The sequence below is a fragment of the Chelonia mydas genome, chromosome 24, assembly GCF_015237465.2.
Source record: "Chelonia mydas isolate rCheMyd1 chromosome 24, rCheMyd1.pri.v2, whole genome shotgun sequence".
Classification (NCBI taxonomy): Eukaryota; Metazoa; Chordata; order Testudines; family Cheloniidae; genus Chelonia; species Chelonia mydas.
In genome coordinates, this window is record NC_051264.2 from 18,400,153 (window position 1) to 18,417,717 (window position 17,565).

The 17,565-nt window shown below is 66.0% G+C and overlaps 2 protein-coding genes across 4 annotated transcripts; one reads left to right on the top strand and one right to left on the bottom strand.

Moving 5' to 3' along the window:
- Positions 1 to 525: 525 nt before the first annotated feature.
- Positions 526 to 7,752, bottom strand: LOC114021797 (zinc finger protein 574). 2 transcript variants are annotated; one of them, XM_037883239.2, is made up of 3 exons: positions 5,668 to 5,893; positions 4,607 to 4,977; positions 526 to 3,013 (listed from the first exon to the last, which is right to left on the bottom strand). In XM_037883239.2, exon 3 carries the CDS (start codon positions 3,008 to 3,010, stop codon positions 572 to 574), a length of 2,439 nt encoding a protein of 812 aa, XP_037739167.1. In that variant the 5' UTR covers positions 3,011 to 3,013; positions 4,607 to 4,977; positions 5,668 to 5,893; the 3' UTR covers positions 526 to 571. The 2 variants fall into 2 exon arrangements, with proteins under 2 accessions (XP_037739167.1, XP_043390955.1); XM_043535020.1 differs by lacking the exons at positions 4,607 to 4,977; positions 5,668 to 5,893 and adding an exon at positions 7,568 to 7,752.
- Positions 7,753 to 7,829: 77 nt separating this feature from the next.
- On the top strand, positions 7,830 to 17,502 carry DEDD2 (death effector domain containing 2). Of its 2 annotated transcripts, none has more exons than XM_007069676.4 (6): positions 7,830 to 8,025; positions 9,352 to 9,996; positions 10,169 to 10,279; positions 10,733 to 10,864; positions 15,722 to 16,140; positions 16,783 to 17,502. In XM_007069676.4, exons 2-5 carry the CDS (start codon positions 9,528 to 9,530, stop codon positions 16,087 to 16,089), a joined length of 1,080 nt encoding a protein of 359 aa, XP_007069738.3. In that variant the 5' UTR covers positions 7,830 to 8,025; positions 9,352 to 9,527; the 3' UTR covers positions 16,090 to 16,140; positions 16,783 to 17,502. The 2 variants fall into 2 exon arrangements, with proteins under 2 accessions (XP_007069738.3, XP_043390956.1); XM_043535021.1 differs by having other exon boundaries at positions 7,991 to 8,025; positions 9,307 to 9,996.
- Positions 17,503 to 17,565: the final 63 nt, after the last annotated feature.

Consider the following 17,565-nt stretch of genomic DNA (forward strand, 5'->3'; position numbering starts at 1 on the left):
TTGCCCTAGGGGCAGATGGGAGCTAGTGCCCCCTAGAGGGGAGAGGCCCTTATGTCCCATTATTCCCAACCTTCCTGAACCAGTCCCCCTAGCCCCTTGGTGCACGCCAAGTCATAGGGGGCCCACGCTGGCATCGCCCCTTGCCAATCTCACCTGCTGAACACACTCCACTGCCCAGCCCCACAACCTGGCAAGGGATTCCTACAGAGATGCCTTCCCCTGGCTGGTTTGCTAACCCCAAGCCCCCTTCCAGAGCAAGATAGCCTATGGGGAAGGGCCCAGCCCCTCAGGATAATCCTACAGCCCGGGGGGCGGGGGGGGAGAATAACCTTGGAAGGCTCCAGTTCAAAGCCCCCCTGGTCCCACCCCGCCCGGGGGGGTCTGCCTGGAGAGCAGGAAGGACCAAGAAGTGCCCTGGGGCAGAGATGGAATGGGAAGGGTAAGAGGACCCCCTGCCCCCCATACCCAGACAGCAGCCCCCCCCCCCGTGCCAGGATGAGACGCAGTGGGGGGGCTGGGCAGGCAAACGGGCAAAACCAGAACTTTTATTTACAGGGGGGGGGCTGTGCCCCTATACGAAGGCATTGACCTGCAGATTGTCCACCTGGAGGCTGCCCTCCAGGGCAGCCTGGTAGATTTCGATGGTCTCCACCAGGGGCAGCGGTTCCGCCGTCTCAATGATGGCGATGGTCTCCCCGAACTCTGTGCACATGATGGTCTGGGTGGGCTGGGCGGCGGGCGGGGCCGGGGCGGCGGCAGCCCCGTGGGTCTTGCGGTGGCTGCGCAGGTTGGAGAGGGTCTTGAAGGCCTTGGCGCAGTGCGGGCAGCGGTGGGGGCGCTCGCCGGTGTGGATGCGCCGGTGCTCGGCCAGGTGCATGGACTGGATGAAGGCCTTGCCGCACTCGGGGCACGGGTAGGGGCGCTCGCCGGTGTGCAGCCGCCGGTGCTCCCGCAGGTGGGTGGCCTGCCGGAAGGCCTTGCCGCACTCCGGGCAGGGGAAGGGGCGCTCGCCCGTGTGCGTGCGCTGGTGCAGCTGCAGCCCCGAGGCTGCCACGAAGGTCTTGGAGCAGAGCGGGCACTTGTGGGGGCGCACGCCCGTGTGGCGCTGCTGGTGACGGCTCAGCCCGCTCGGGTTGGTGAAGCCCTTGCCGCAGAGGCTGCAGGTGAAGGGGCGCTGGCCGGAGTGCACCAGCTGGTGCAGCGCCAGCTTGGCCAGGGAACCCAGGCACTTGCCACAGGACGGGCACGGGTACAGCTTCTTGTGGGCACAGCGGTGCTCCTCCAGCTTGGCCAGGCGGACGAAGAGGGCGCCGCAGTCTGGGCAGCGGTGGGGCTCGCGCCCGGCGTGGGCCAGCCGGTGCAGCTCCAGCAGCCGCTTGCGGGCGAAGGATTTGTCGCACTCGGGGCACTGGAAGGGCAGCTGGCCGGTGTGGCTGACGCGGTGCAGGGCCAGCTTGTGGGCCCGCGAGAAGGTGGCGCCGCAGTCCTGGCAGGGGAAGGGGCCGGCGCCCGCGTGGAGCAGCCGGTGCTGCTGCAGGTTGGAGGACTGGGTGAAGCGCTTCTGGCAGACGTCGCACTGGTAGGGGCGCTCGCCGGTGTGGGTCAGGTGGTGGCGCATCAGGTTGGCCTGGGAGGCGAAGGTCTTGCCGCACTCGCTGCACTGGAAGGGGCGCTCCCCGGTGTGCGTGCGCAGGTGGTTCCGGACGTGCACCAGCTTCTTGAAGCTCTTGCCGCAGGTGGGGCACTTGTGCTTGCGCTCCAGCACGTGGACCACCCGCTTGTGCCGCACCATGCGGATGTGGCTGGAAAAGGCCTTGCCGCACTGCGGGCACAGGAAGCCGCCGGCCGCGGGGGGGGCCGGCGAGCCGTTCGGCGCCCCGGCGGGTGGCAGCGGCAGGGCCGGCTCCTCGGCGGACGGCAGCGGGGCCGGCTCCGGCTCCGGGGCGCGGGCCCGGGCCGGCGGGGCCCCGCTCTTGCCGGCGTGGGTGCGGCGGTGGTAGAGGAACTTGGTCATGTTGCTGAAGGTCTTGCCGCAGGCGCAGCGGTGCAGGGGGTTGGCTGTGTGGCTCTTGCGGTGCACCACCAGCGTCATCTCGGTGCCGAAGCCCAGGCCGCAGTCGACGCACAGGTACAGGGCCTCGCCCTTGTGGATGCGCATGTGCTGCTCCAGCGAGGCCGCCTTCTTGAAGACCTTGCTGCAGTTGGGGCACTCGTGCGTGCCGTCCACGTGTGCCCGCTGGTGCGCCAGCAGCCGGTTGGCCGTGGTGAAGCCGCGCTGGCACTCGCCGCACAGGAACTCCTCGGAGGCGTGCTCCCGGCGGTGGCGCCGCAGCTCCTCCGCCGCGCCGAACTCCTGCCGGCACTCGCCGCAGCGCCAGGCCCGCGGAGGGGCCAGCGGTGGCGGCTGCTGAGAGGGGCTGGGAGAGCTGGGGGGCTCCTGTTTGACCCCCTCGGGCACAGCCGGCTCCCCGCTCTCCTTCTCCGTCTCGGTGAAGTGCTCGCCCTGGTGCTCCAGCAGCTCCTCAGGCGTCTGGAAGAGGCCGGCGCACTCCGAGCATTCGTAGGGGTGCATGGTCGGCTGGGGGGCCGGCGGGGGAGGGGGCGGGGGGGCGGCCACGGGCTCCTGGGCCTTGTGGCTCTGGCGATGGGCCAGCCACAGGTCGGGCGCGGCAAAGAGCTCCTTGCACTCGCTGCACTGGTAGTGAATCTGGCTGGCAGAGGCGGGGGGCGGCGGGCGGGCAGGCACCTGGCGGGGGTGCAGGCTCTGGTGGGCCAGCAGCTCGTCGGGCGAGAGCAGGACGCGCCCGCACTCCAGGCACTGGTAGTGGTTCTCCTGCAGGGGCCCCACGTCGAGGGCCACGGCGGGGGCGGCGCCGGGGGGCTGGCAGGGCTCCCCCAGGTGGCTCTGCTGGTGGATCAGCACCTCCTCCAGCGTGTTGTAGAGCAGGCCGCACTCGGAGCACATGTACTGGTGCTGGAAGAAGAGGGAGGGGGGCAGCTCCTCTGCCATGGCCTGTGGGGAGAGACCTGGTGAGCGGGAGGGGAGGGCAGGGCCCAGCTGCTGGGGGAGAGGAGTCCCGGGGGGGTGGCGCGCAGGGCCCAGCTGCGGGGGGGGGGGGAGGAGTCCCGGGGGGGGGGCGCAGGGCCCCGCTGCGGGAGGGGGGAGGAGTCCCGGGGGGGGGGGGCGCAGGGCCCAGCTGCTGGGGGGGAGGAGTCCCGGGGGGGTGGCGCGCAGGGCCCAGCTGCGGGGGGGGGGGAAGGAGTCCCGGGGGGGGGGGCGCAGGGCCCAGCTGCGGGGGGGGGGAAGGAGTCCCGGGGGGGGGGGGCGCAGGGCCCAGCTGCGGGGGGGGGGGAAGGAGTCCCGGGGGGGGGGCGCAGGGCCCAGCTGCGGGGGGGGGGAAGGAGTCCCGGGGGGGGGCGCAGGGCCCAGCTGCGGGGGGGGGGAAGGAGTCCCGGGGGGGGGCGCAGGGCCCAGCTGCGGGGGGGGGGAAGGAGTCCCGGGGGGGGGGCGCAGGGCCCAGCTGCGGGGGGGGGGGGGGAAGGAGTCCCGGGGGGGGGGCGCAGGGCCCAGCTGCGGGGGGGGGGAGGAGTCCCGGGGGGGGGGGCGCAGGGCCCAGCTGCGGGAGGGGGGAGGAGTCCCGGGGCGCAGGGCCCAGCTGCGGGAGGGGGGAGGAGTCCCCGGGGGGGGGGGCGCAGGGCCCAGCTGCGGGAGGGGGGAGGAGTCCCGGGGGGGGGGGGCGCAGGGCCCAGCTGCGGGAGGGGGGAGGAGTCCCGGGGGGGGGGGGCGCAGGGCCCAGCTGCGGGGAGGGGGGAGGAGTCCCGGGGGGGGGGGGCGCAGGGCCCAGCTGCGGGAGGGGGGAGGAGTCCCGGGGGGGGGGGGCGCAGGGCCCAGCTGCGGGAGGGGGGAGGAGTCCCGGGGGGGGGGGCGCAGGGCCCAGCTGCGGGAGGGGGGAGGAGTCCCGGGGGGGGGGGCGCAGGGCCCAGCTGCGGGAGGGGGGAGGAGTCCCGGGGGGGGGGGGGCGCAGGGCCCAGCTGCGGGAGGGGGGAGGAGTCCCGGGGGGGGGGGGCGCAGGGCCCAGCTGCGGGAGGGGGGAGGAGTCCCGGGGGGGGGGGCGCAGGGCCCCGCTGCGGGGGGGGGGCGGAGTCCCGGGGGGGGGGGGGCGCAGGGCCCAGCGGCGGGAGGGGGGCGGAGTCCCGGGGGGGGGGGGCGCAGGGCCCAGCTGCGGGAGGGGGGGGGAGTCCCGGGGGGGGGGGGCGCAGGGCCCAGCTGCGGGAGGGGGGAGGAGTCCGGGGGGGGGGGGGCGCAGGGCCCAGCTGCGGGGGGGGGGGGGGGTCCGGGGGGGGGGGGGGCGCAGGGCCCAGCTGCGGGAGGGGGGAGGAGTCCGGGGGGGGGGGGCGCAGGGCCCAGCTGCTGGGGGGGGGAGGAGTCCGGGGGGGGGGGCGCAGGGCCCAGCTGCTGGGGGGGGGGGAGGAGTCCCGGGGGGGGGGCGCGCAGGGCCCAGCTGCGGGGAGGGGGGAGGAGTCCCGGGGGGGGGGGGCGCAGGGCCCAGCTGCGGGGGGTCCCGGGGGGGAGGGGTCCGGGGGGGGGGCAGGGCCCGCCACTCACCTCGGCCCGGCTGCCGCCGCCGCCTCTCGCTCCGTCTCCTCCCGGCCGGACCCCGCCGCCCGGCGCCTCCTGATTGGGCCCCGCCGAGCAGACGCCTGCGACCAATCAGCTGCCGCGATACTGAGGGGGCGGGGCGGGGCGGCTCCCGACCTCGGGAGCCGGAACGAGGCTGCGCGGCGGAAGGGGGCGTGGCCACCAGGAAGCCCCTCCCAGGGACGCCGCGAAGGCGGGCGGGGCCTAACGGGGCGGGGCCACATGGAAGCCCCGCCCCGGATGGGATTTTATGGACGGGGAGCGTGTATTAGAAGCCGCCCGACAGTGACCCCCCCCCCGAGTCTGTCTCACACCGCGTGTGACACACACACAACACCCTACAAATGACACACACACAACACCCCACGTGTGACACACACCACAACACCCCCACAGAGACACGCTGCGTGTGACACACACAGTGACATACCACAACCCCAACACTGCATGTGACACACACAGCCCCACTCCGCCATGACACACACATGGAGCATCCCCCCTACACGACACCCCGTGTGTCACACACACACAGTGACACACACACACAGCCCCACTCTGCCATGACGCACACATGGAGCATCCCCCCTACACGACACCCCACACAACACACACACAGTGACACACACACACAGCCCCACTCCGCCATGACACACACATGGAGCATCCCCCCTACACGACACCCCGTGTGTCACACACACACAGAGCGACACAACACACACACAGTGACACACACACACAGCCCCACTCCGCCATGACACACACATGGAGCACCCCCCTACACGACACCCCGTGTGTCACACACACACAGTGACACACACACACACAGCCCCACTCTGCCATGACACACACACCACCAGTGATGTACCAGGAGAGACACAGGCAGACCAGACATACTGCAATCTCACACACCCAGAGGACCCACTGCAACGGCACAGGGAGTGTGAGACATGACAACGCATGCACTGCAAGAGACACGCACATGGACACACCACAATGACACACACAGCGAGAGTCACACCAGGAGAGACTGCCAGGACACACAGCACAGGTATGCAGCAGACACAGACACGCATGTTCACACAGGCTGCAATGACAGACGTACCACATCGGACGCACATCCAGAGCACATAGCGAGACACACACAGCATCACACACGCACACGGCACTCAACAAGAGACACACACAGCGAGATCTGCACACAAACACAAAACACAAGCCCAGGCAACATGCAGTGACAGACACAGATACACATTACACAAAAACACACTCACTTCTCCCTGCCCATCCTGTGTGTGTGTGTGTGGGGGGGGCGCCTCTCCCCTTCCCCCCGCCCTGTGTGTGTGTGTGTGGGGGCGCCTCTTCCCCTCCCCCCGCCCTGTGTGTGTGTGGGCGCCTCTTCCCCTCCCCCCGCCCTGTGTGTGTGTGTGTGGGGGCGCCTCTTCCCCTCCCCCCCGCCCTGTGTGTGTGTGTGTGGGGGCGCCTCTTCCCCTCCCCCCGCCCTGTGTGTGTGTGTGTGTGTGTGGGGCGCCTCTTCCCCTCCCCCCGCCCTGTGTGTGTGTGTGGGGGGGGCGCCTCTTCCCCTCCCCCCGCCCTGTGTGTGTGTGTGGGGGGCGCCTCTTCCCCTCCCCTCGCCCTGTGTGTGTGTGTGTGTGTGGGGGCGCCTCTTCCCCTCCCCCCGCCCTGTGTGTGTGTGTGTGGGGGGCGCCTCTTCCCCTCCCCCCGCCCTGTGTGTGTGTGTGGGGGGGCGCCTCTTCCCCTCCCCCCCGCCCTGTGTGTGTGTGTGTGTGGGGGGGGGCGCCTCTTCCCCTCCCCCCGCCCTGTGTGTGTGTGTGTGGGGCGCCTCTTCCCCTCCCCCCGCCCTGTGTGTGTGTGGGGGGGGGCGCCTCTTCCCCTCCCCCTGTGTGTGTGTGTGTGTGTGTGTGGGGCGCCTCTTCCCCTCCCCCGCCCTGTGTGTGTGTGTGTGTGTGTGGGGGCGCCTCTTCCCCTCCCCCCGCCCTGTGTGTGTGTGTGTGTGGGGGGGCGCCTCTTCCCCTCCCCCCGCCCTGTGTGTGTGTGTGTGTGGGGGGCGCTTCTTCCCCTCCCCCCGCCCTGTGTGTGTGTGTGGGGGCGCCTCTTCCCCTCCCCCCGCCCTGTGTGTGTGTGGGGGGGGCGCCTCTTCCCCTCCCCCCGCCCTGTGTGTGTGTGTGTGTGTGTGTGTGGGGCGCCTCTTCCCCTCCCCCCGCCCTGTGTGTGTGTGTGTGTGTGTGGGGCGCCTCTTCCCCTCCCCCCGCCCTGTGTGTGTGTGTGTGGGGCGCTTCTTCCCCTCCCCCCGCCCTGTGTGTGTGTGTGTGGGGGGGGCGCCTCTTCCCCTCCCCCCGGCCCTGTGTGTGTGTGTGGGGGGCGCCTCTTCCCCTCCCCCCTCCCTGTGTGTGTGTGTGGGGGGGCGCCTCTTCCCCTCCCCCCGCCCTGTGTGTGTGTGTGTGGGGGGGCGCTTCTTCCCCTCCCCCCGCCCTGTGTGTGTGGGGGGGGGCGCCTCTTCCCCTCCCCCCGCCCTGTGTGTGTGTGTGGGGGGGCGCTTCTTCCCCTCCCCCCGCCCTGTGTGTGTGTGGGGGGGCGCCTCTCCCCCGCCCTGTGTGTGTGTGGGGGCGCCTCTTCCCCTCCCCCCGCCCTGTGTGTGTGTGGGGGGCGCTTCTTCCCCTCCCCCCGCCCTGTGTGTGTGTGGGGGGGCGCTTCTTCCCCTCCCCCCGCCCTGTGTGTGGGGGGGGGGCGCCTGTCCCCCGCCCTGTGGGAGGGGGAGCAGTTTACACGCTTTGGCCTCTTACGTCAATAGCGGAACCGCCCCGCCCCCGCGGCCGGCCGTTTACGCCAGTAGCGCAGCCCGGCCTCCGTCACGCCGCAAAGCCCCGTCAGAAGCCGGCCGCGCAGCTGCCACTCAGCCTCCCCGCTTACGTTAGTAGCGTAGCGGCCTCGCTCCCTGAACCGGCCTCTTCCCAACTCCTCGCCTCGCGCATGCTCGAGGCGTGACGCCAGGAGCGGAGCGAGTCAGTCCCGCCCCCACACGTGGGTCACGAGGACACAGGCCGAACATCCGCGTGCCGGCGCGGTGAGGTTGGAACGCGGGGGGTGGGAGAGAGAGAGTGTCAGTGGGAAAGCGCACGCGCAGGGAGCTGTTATTTAAGCGGAGGGGGCGCTTCGCGCCTGCGCGGTGGGTGGGTTCGAGTGTGGCGCGTGCGCCCAGTGCTCCGGGCGGCTTCGACGCATGCGCTGGGGGCGGGGATAGGGCGGCAGCGGTTGGAGGGACGCATGCGCAAGGTGGGGCCGAGGGTGGCAGTTGAGGGGAGACGCATGCGCAGAGGGATCGAAGGTGCCAGAAGGAGCCAAGCAGCGGCTGGGGCGGCGAGACCTGGGTGAGGTGGGGGGCCAGGCGAGGCCGTGGCAGGCGGGGGGCCGGGAGAGGGGGAGGTACAGGCTGGGGGGGGCTGTGGCAGGCTGGGGGGGGCTGTGGCAGGCTGGGGGGGGAGGGTTCAGGCTGGGGGGGGGCTGTGGCAGGCTGGGGGGGGAGGGTTCAGGCTGGGGGGGGGCTGTGGCAGGCTGGGGGGGGAGGGTTCAGGCTGGGGGGGGCTGTGGCGGGCTGGGGGGGGAGGGTTCAGGCTGGGGGGGGCTGTGGCGGGCTGGGGGGGGAGGGTTCAGGCTGGGGGGGGCTGTGGCGGGCTGGCGGGGAGGGTTCAGGCTGGGGGGGGCTGTGGCGGGCTGGGGAGGAGGGTTCAGGCTGGGGGGGGCTGTGGCGGGCTGGGGGGGAGGGTTCAGGCTGGGGGGGGCTGTGGCGGGCTGGGGGGGAGGGTTCAGGCTGGGGGGGGCTGTGGCGGGCTGGGGGGGAGGGTTCAGGCTGGGGGGGGCTGTGGCGGGCTGGGGGGGGAGGGTTCAGGCTGGGGGGGGCTGGGGGGGGCTGTGGCGGGCTGGGGGGGTACAGGCAAGGGGGCAGGGCTAGGCTGTGGCCACATTTGCCTGGGGGGAGACAGGCGAAGGGCGTGGGGCTGTGTTGGCAGCTTGTGTTGTTTTTCTTGTCTGTCTGGTTGCTGCCACCTTGTGGCGCCTTTGCTCTGGGACACCTCTGTGGGGAGCCATCATGCCACTCAGCCATGAAACAGCCATTTACGGCACCCAAGCTCTGCAGGGGGAGTGGTGCTTAGAGTGGGGGTCGGACTCCTGGGGTCTGTCCCCAGCTCTGGGAGGGGAGTGGGGGCTGGTGGTTAGAGCTGGGGGCTGGGAGCCAGGACTCCTGGGTTCTATCTCTGGCTTGGGGAGAGGAGTGGGGACCAATGGGAGAGAGCAGGGCATCGGGGCTCTAAGGTCTGTGGGGGAATTGCAGCCCGACGCTTAGCAGAGGACTAGAGACGGAACCCAGGTGTCCTGGTTCCCTGTTCCGAGCGCTATGTTGTCATTCCTGGCTCTGTTCTGAAGAGCTATGTGTGACTCTGGGGGGAGGAATAGCTCAGTGGTTTGAGCATTGGCCTGCTAAACCCAGGGTTCTGAGTTCAATCCTTGAGGGGGCCATTTAGGGATCTGGGGCAAAAATTGAGGATTGGGCCTGCTGTGAGCAGGGGATTGGACTAGCTGACCTCCTGAGGTCCCTTCCCCCCCGATATACTATGACTTTCTGGCTTTTCCTCTCCCCAACATTGCACCAGGTGCTCTCCTGCTCCGGCTCACAGTCCTGCTGTGTCCTTTTGCAGACGCTGTTTGGACTCGAGTCCCCAGAGAGATCTTGTGCTGTAGATTCTGCACGGATTCTCCATTGAGCCCTAGCACGTGTCAGACCTCAAGTCTCCTCCCATTTACCTGCCCGAAAGCGCTTCCCATCCACTGCCCTACCCAAAGCCAGAGCTGATCTGCAGGCCTGTGACCTGGGATGGCTGAGATGAAGCGGCCGGTCATTTCCCACCCCTGGGAGGAGGAGGAGTGCTTGGAGTACTACGGCATGGTGTCCTTGCACCACATGTTCGAGGTGATCGGCTCCCAGCTGACGGAGAATGATGTGGCTGTGCTCTCCTTCCTCCTTGATGAGACCCAGCCCTGGACCCACCCGCTGGACCCCAGGCTGTGGGCTGTGGTGGAGGAGGACAGAGCAGAGACCCCCTCGCCTCTTCTGGAGAGCTGGCAAAGGAGGAGCCGGCGCTGGCAAGCTCCGGTGGAGGCAACCGGGAGCCTAGAGGTGATGGGCGAGCGGCACCAGCCCAGGAACGGGGTGGAGCTGCTGCTGGAGCTGGAGAGGAGAGGGAGATGTGATGAGACCAATTTCCTGCAGCTACTGCAGCTCCTGCGGTTGCTGACCAGGCACGACCTGTTGCCCTACGTCACCCTGAAGAGGCAGCGGACAGGTACCAAGGCTTGGGAGGAGAAGGGGGCTGGATTTGTGGGGGTGGAGAGCTCTGAGGTGTGCCTGCTCTGAGCCAGATTTGGGACAATGAGGCATACAGGGGGACGGTTTCCATCCGCTGAATCGCACTGTGGTGCTGTCCCAGGGGAACTCACCTCTCTTCTCCCCCTTAGTGTCCCCTGAGCGATACACCTACGGCCCGTCTGTGACAGCTTCTGACCGGCAGATGGACAGTTGCCTCGGCTCAGCCTCTGCAGAGACCCAGCCCGATCAGTGGGAGACAGGTATGGTGGTCGGCTATGCTGGGGTGGAGGGGATGTATAGCCCTCGGCCAGCACCAACCCCTTCCCCTTCTGCGTAGCTGGGAGCATTACCGCAGGCCATTGGCCTCTTTTCAGGCCTATCTCATCCGAGGAGGCCTCCATTCCCTGGGGAATGAGCATGGATCTCAGCCCTGATGTGTAGTGGTGGAAAATTCTGCTCCTTCTCCTTCCCCATGGAGCAGTGCCCGCCCCCTGGATATGTGGGGAGCTGAGGGCAAGGGCTGCATGGGAGGTGGGTCCTAAATCCCTCTCCTCTCCCAGTGCCAGGGGTAGAAAGCAGGAGTCCTGGCTCCCCAGTGCCATTGATCCAGCCACTAGACACCATTTCCCTTGTGGAGCTCTGCTTCCGAGCACTTGCCCTGCTCTGAGCCCTTGCCTCTGTCCTGTTACCCATACCTTCCTTCTCTTCTCCAGGCTCCAACTCCAGCAAGAGGAAGCGGGTGAGCAGAGGCAGGGCACGGGCCAGTGCCCTCGGCAGGCGGCGTGGGGCCAAGACAGTCCCTGCCCTCAAGCAGGAGCCCCCATCCCCCACCAAAGTGACCTGTGGTAGGTGTCTGGCTGGCGCATGCCCAGGGCCCCCCCACCTTTGGACCAGGCCATGGAAAGGCTCTGGTTCCTAGTGGGGGATAGATTGGAGCCTCTCACTCTTCCCCCAGCTGGGGTGGGGCAGGGACACTGGTCTGAATCTCTAACCAAAGTGCAGGCCCCTTCCGTGTCAATGACTTTGAGGGGGCGCTGCGCAAGTCCAGTGGGGTGCCTCACCCCAGCCCTGTGGGGGAGCAGGGAGTCCTGGCCCACTCCTGTGAGCCTGTGGGTCCCGTCCCCCTGGCCACCCCGCTCTGTTTCTTCTCTCATGGCTCTAACTGTCGAATGGCTACACCTTGCGTGAGGGCGGGAGGAAACGCCTGAGATGTGCCGGCCCTCGGGTGTTGGGCGCTGGCCTGGACGGGGCCTGACTTCCACCCTGTGTTATATGCTGGTCTAGGTGCTGAGCCCAGGGCCAGTGCAGACTAGGAGGAAAAAGCAGAGGATTTAACAGAGGCAAATAACTGAGTGAAAGCTGGTTCCGCTGCAAGAAATTCTAATCCCAAACAGATTGATTCCAGCCCCTCCGTGTCTGTACAGCCCCTAGCACGGGAGGGCCTGGTGTGGGACTGAGGTGCTTGGGTGCTATTGCAGAGCAGAGAGCTGAGATTGATGCTTATTCCTTTCAATCCTGCCCACAGCAACCTAGCTCTTAGGACTGTGCTTTGTCCCCTCTTGGGGTGCCATGGGGTTCGGCTCTGCCCTCTGTCTGCCTCGTCAGGAACTTATTTCTCAGACGCTGCCTTTAGACTAGCAAAGGCCAGCGAGGCTGGCTCCTGCAGTGGGTGGTTGTGTAAAGTGCCAGTCCCAGGTGCTGCCAAATTCCTGGGTTCTAGGCCCGGCTCAGCCACTGCCCTGTGGGGGGTTTTAGGCAAGTCACGCTGCCTCTCTGTGGTTCAGTTTCCACATCTGTAACCTAGAGATAACGATCCTGACCAATTGGTAAAGTGCTTTGAGATCTTATCAATGGAAAGCCCTGTCGGAGCCAGGACTTAGCATTTTTCAGCTCCAAGAGTCCACAGACCTGACTAGAAGGTCGGGGCCTGATAGTCAAACATGGGTTCTCTGAGCTCCTCCGGCTTAGGGGGGCCCCCCGCTAGCAGGTTCTGCGGGGGTGGCTTCTAGCAACATGGAAGTTGTTCGGTGTCAGCCATGACCTGAGGGCAGACTAGGTAGTGGAATGATCACGACTGACCTTAAATTCTAGGAACCTAGCCTGGCTCATGGCCGTTCCCAACTGCTCCCCTAGCTCTGTTAGAGCCCAGATGCTGCCCTTCATGGGGGTAGCTGTCTCAATTCCAAGACGGTGGCCTGGATTTCTATCTCCGAGACCAGCATATAACCCATGCGCCCCGCTCAGCCAGCCGGGTGCCGAGCACCAGCATCACCACCGCTCTGTGTCCTGGTGTCTGTGTCGGTGCGATGCGAATGACCGGAAAAGCAAACTGCACAAAAACGCTCTCTTCCCGTTTGACCAATTTGCAGGCCATGGGTTCTAACGAAGAAGGTTCAAAAATAATTCAGTGAGTGTCAGTACTGCAGCTTCACGGTGCAGCTAAGCCATCCGGCGGGTAGGTGCACGGACCGGACCCTAAGCTCCCTTCCACGCTAGATTGTTGCCTGTCTGTTTGATAATGTTACCTTGCTTCTTGGGGGCACAAGTCCCAGGAGCGCTGGCGAGGTCCAGACGGCAGCTCTTCATTCGTAACTTTCCTGAGCCCCAGGAGGCTGTGTCCTCCCCTCTGTCTGCCTTCCAGGCTAGGGCCTGGTGACTGGTCTGATTTTCCTTGGGATCACGATTTTTTGTTGCTGCTGCTGCTACTTGATTTCTGCCAATTCTCTCTCAATCCACCGTTTAAATTCCAGGTTACTAAGCAAAAGTTGATGATAAAGAGACCCTGTGTCTCTAATGCAAGCTACTCAGAACTGTCTCGCAAAGGTAACTGACTCCAGCGCACCCAATCTCTCCTGCAGTTGTCGGTGAAACCCATCATGTTTTGAATGTGTGCTTTAAACCCCCACTGCAGGGCTCTGACAGAGGGCTCCCCCCACATGCATGCTGATCCAGAGAGACCTCAGCAGTGCTGAGCCCACCCCCCCTTTGGGACAGCTCCTATGTCCCTGCCAAGAGGGTCTGGCTGCTCCAGAAGGGCACGGCGGGGAGTCTGTGCCACAGACCCCCAGCAGGGCTGATGGGAGCGGCTGCTGCATGCCAGCTCGCATGCTGGGGTGCCAGTGAGAACGGGGGATGGACTGAATAGCCCCCAATCCCCAGCGTGCTGGATTCCTGCCCGACTCCATCCAGGAGCAGACAGCCGGTAGTTCATGTCTCAGATGGTCCCCAACCCGTGCCGCTGGTCGCTGCTGGAGCCACAGAACAGGCTTGGAACCTGGCACCTTCCTGCCAGCTGCCAGGCTGATACGCCCCCAGCCACTCCTCAGCACAGCCTGGTTAGCAGCCCACCCCTGCTGTTTCACTATTCCCCCACACTCTTGCCCAGCAAGAGTGAGCCTCCAACTGCTCCCCCGATTCGACAGGGGGTGCCTCTCGACCCCCCAGCCTGGTGTCCAGTCAGCAGCCAGCCCCCCCCGCAGCTGAGGTTCTTTGCCGTATTGATGCCCAGAGTGATATCTTGCTGTTACCATGTGCTAAAAACTTTGAACCCTGTTTCTCTCGGTCCACAGTTGAGATCAACCCACTGGAAAAGCATAAGTATCGGCCCATGCAGGCGGGCCGAGTACCAGGCTCTGGTAAAAACCCAAACTCACTTCAGAGCATAGCCCCTGTGGTGCCCCTGCGCCAGGGCAGCCCCTGGCCCCAGCAGCTCTGCCTGTTAGCTGGGCTGGGAGGGACAGAACCCACAGATGCTGGTGAGGCCCAGGTCCGTGTATGTAATGAGCTCTGCGCAGACCTGGCAGCAGAGGTTGCCAGTGCCCGTCCTGGCGAGGGACTAGCTCACCCACCCGAGGTGTGGGGACTCCGGGCTACTAGTGCCAAAGTCCCGGTCAGCTGGTCACTCCTGCTAGTCAGCTCTGCTCAGTCTGACCCTCACACGATAGCATGTGGGGAGCCATCAGAGCAGCAGCCCCCACTCCGCGGTGCTTGGTCGTTTACAGCTTTGAGCTGCTTGCTTTGAGCGACCCATGGCTTTCCCCAGCTGCTGGCAACAGCTTGTCCCCTCTGTGGGGCTGGGCATGCCTTGTCCATGTCCCGGTCCTTCAGGGCCCCAGGGGGCCACTAGTCTGGGAGGGGGCAGCAGCCCCAAATGTCTGTAACCTCAGCAGCTGCTCAGGGCCCCATCTCTCCCAGCCACAGGTGGGCAGGCTTGATCTCTGGGGGAGGAGGTGACCCCAGTCCTGTCCTGCCAGCCCTTCCAAGAAGGGAGCAGGATCCCAGTGACAGCTGCCCCCTGCTGTTTGTGGATTCAGGGATCCCTTGAGCCAAGCCTCCAGGTAGAGCAGGTATTGCTGTGTCCCAGCTGTGTGTGGTGTCAGTAAAACGGAAGGAAGCTGTCAGCCACTCAGCGTGTCGCTGGCATCTGGAGGAGCAGGCTCGGGCGGGAGATCTGAGCAGGAGGCTTAGGGGTGGGGATTGCTGCCAGGGCACCCTGCGACACCACCCCCCCACCCCCAGTCTGGATTGCCTGACTCCCGATTGTTCTGAACCCTGGAGAGACAGGGACTCTGATCACAGCTTGTGCTGGCCTCCCAGACAGACCACAGCCCTAACGGGTGAGAAGGGCTCTGGGCAAGGGTACCAAGCCCAATCACGTGGCCAAAATGGGCATCCTGTCTCAGCACACCTCTGCCAGCCCCTTGCCTGTCGGAGCTCATCACCACCACCTTGCCCCTCTGGCAGCCTGCATTGGGCAGGACTCTAGCACTGCCCCCTTGCTGGAAGGTGGGGGGTGTCTCGCAGTGTCAACAGAACGGTGTGGTTCTGGGGGTCATGGGCTCTGGGCGGGGTTGCCTTGGCAGTGGAGGCCGGGGCTGTGACTGCACTCTGAGTTAATGCTTCTACAGGTGAGGACCACAAGACAGAGCCATTAAAGCAGACGGCCTTGTAGAGCGTATGTAACACCCACCTGCCTCTCGGGTTCTTTATGTGACCGTATCTTGCTCTGTAGCCGTTGTTTATTTTCCCTTTGACACCCCCTGTTCGGTTTTGGCCTTACTGGCGGCTGATCCAAAACTACACCCCACCTCTTCCCGGCTGCATGGCAGCAGCCAAACCCTGCCAAATCTGGGGGACGGGAGGCTGGAAAAGCAGATCCTCCAACCAGCTGAGCGGGGCTAGGGCAGGAAGAGCCAGCTGAGGAGATCGTCAGTCACTCTCAGCCCCCCAGCAATGGGGCGCTGATCTCTCACAGCAGGCACAGTCCCAGGATGGGCTGCATCTTCGCGATGGGGGAAATCTAAGGAGAGAGCGGGGCTGGGGCAGAGCTGCCCTGGTGGATCAGTGGGGAGGCAAACTGGCTGGGTGGGAGCTGGGGCAGGGGAAGGCTGGGCTATGTGGGCCCACAGAGCTGCTCCAGAGGGTCTTGGCTAGCTGGGGCTGGTGGGTCTGAGCTGCCAGGGGTACCAGGTGGACGTTTGGCAAGGTTTGGCTGTAGCCCTGTGTCGAGAGGATGCTCTAGGGAGGGAATCCGGAGCCCTTGGTGGGCTGGCCCCTAGGCCTGTTCAGAGCCGCCCTCCCCCCCAACGTCACACTGCATGAGCGCGCGGTCTCTGTGTGCTGCTGGCCTGTGCCCTGTGGCTCTAACGCCCCATGTCTCTCCTTCCCTCCCCTCCCTCTCTCTCTGTCCCTCTTCCCCCCAGACATCCGGCTGCGGGTGCGTGCCGAGTTCTGCCAGCACGAGCCTGTCCTGCGGCAGAACGTGCTGTCCAACAAGCAGCACCGGCTGGAGCGCCAGTTCGACATCTTCGGCCAGTCCAACACCATCCTCAAGTCGCGCGACCTGGGCTCCATCATCTGCGACATCAAGTTCTCAGAGCTCTCCTACCTGGACGCCTTCTGGAGTGACTACATGAACGGCTCGCTGCTGGAGGCCCTCAAGGGCGTCTTCCTCACCGAGTCCCTCAAGGACGCCGTGGGGCAGGAGGCCATCCGGCTGCTGGTCAACGTGGACGAGGATGACTACGAGGAGGGGCGCCGGCTGCTGCTGGAGAGCCTCGGACCCCAGTGACGGCCCCTGTGGGGCGGGGGCGCAGCCTGGCCTCCGGGGAATTCAGTCGGGGTATGTAGCTCTCCCTGCCCCTGCTGGGTGTTAGCCGGCCTCTTCCACCTCTGGTAGCTGCGCGCACACACACACCAGCCCCATCTGACCCTGGGTCCCAGCGCCCTGCGTGCTAGCCACCATCACTCCTGTTCCCCGCCCACCACGCATACACACCCCCTCCCCTCCCCTCCCCTCCCCTCCCCTCCCCTCCCTCCATGCTGGCCACCATCACCCACAGTCCCTTCCCCCCCATGCTAGCCACTGTTCCCCCCAGTCTCCTCCCCTCCCCCCCCCCCCACACACACCAGTGCGCGCCCCCCCCCCACCCCCCACACTAGCCACCATCACCACCAGCCCCATCTGACCCTGGGTCCCAGCCCTATGGGTGCCACCATCACTCCCAGTTCCCCCTGTCATATCGTCCCCCCCACGCTAGCCACTGTCCCCCTGGGTGCTAGCCGTGGCCTCTTTGTGTGCTTGCCACTCCTGCCCTGGCTGCTTCTGGGTGCTAGCAGAGGAATCTGCCCAGGGTTGGGTAGGGAGCCATATGGTGCGTGGGGGGTCCCTCTGCTGTTGCCCTGAGCCCTCCCCCTGTGATGCTGGGCCATGGCAGTGCCCGCCCTGCACCTGGCACTTACCCTTCTCTTTCTTCTCTCCCAGGTCTCGGTCTGTACTTTTTTCTGAGCCACTGGAGCTCATCCACTTGGGCCACAGAGACTCCTGAGAACGGCCTGACCCGGTCTGTGTGCTGCCACAGGGCAAACCTCTGCCAGCCTGCAGGCCTCCAACTGTGCCAGCTGCCAGCCGGCCCCGGGAGCCCTCAGCCAGGGCTGGGCCGAGCACTGGACTCAGTGATGCCCCTCCTGTATTGGTGAAGAGGCAGGACAGGCAACTCCAGACACACAGGGCATGGGGCCAGCCCCCTCGCCGGGGCTTGTGTCCCCGGGCAGGGGCACAGGTGACAAGGAGACTTGACCTTTAATTATTTTCAGGACGCAGACCTGGTTTTCCTCCTGCTGTCATTTTGGCTGCCTCCCCCGAAGGCTGGGGAGAGTCGGGGGGGGGGGGGAACCTTGGAGTCGGTTTTCTTCGGGACGTTTTCCTGTTCTCTGGCGATTTGTACATAATATAAATATATTGGGGGGGGTGGGAACAGGGCTCAGGAAGCGGCTGCAGGAATTTGCCCTCTGAGCCCCAGGGGCAGGGGGTGTCAGCTGGTGTAATTATTTAAATAGATGGTATTTTTTTAAGCAAAAGATGAAGAAGAAGAAAAAAAAACCCCAACCAAATAGCCCAACTTGATCTTTCCGACAAATGGCTTTGCAGCGTCTTGTATCAGGGGGTGGAAAAATCAATAAAACAAAGAGAATTTGTCGAGGAGACTCTCCTTGAGCGGAAAGTGCCTGTTCCTTCTCCACCAGCCTGGGGAAGAACCCCAGAGTC

What these genes read in the sequence shown, in the direction of transcription:
- DEDD2 (XM_007069676.4), top strand. Translation starts at nt 9,528, where the DNA reads ATGGCTGAGATGAAGCGGCCGGTCATTTCCCACCCCTGGGAGGAGGAG. An exon ending in CCTGAAGAGGCAGCGGACAG is followed by an intron (nt 9,997 to 10,168) that starts GTACCAAGGCTT and finishes TCTCCCCCTTAG; the next exon opens with TGTCCCCTGAGCGATACACC. An exon ending in CCCCACCAAAGTGACCTGTG is followed by an intron (nt 10,865 to 15,721) that starts GTAGGTGTCTGG and finishes TCTTCCCCCCAG; the next exon opens with ACATCCGGCTGCGGGTGCGT.
- LOC114021797 (XM_043535020.1), bottom strand. Translation starts at nt 3,010, where the DNA reads ATGGCAGAGGAGCTGCCCCCCTCCCTCTTCTTCCAGCACCAGTACATG.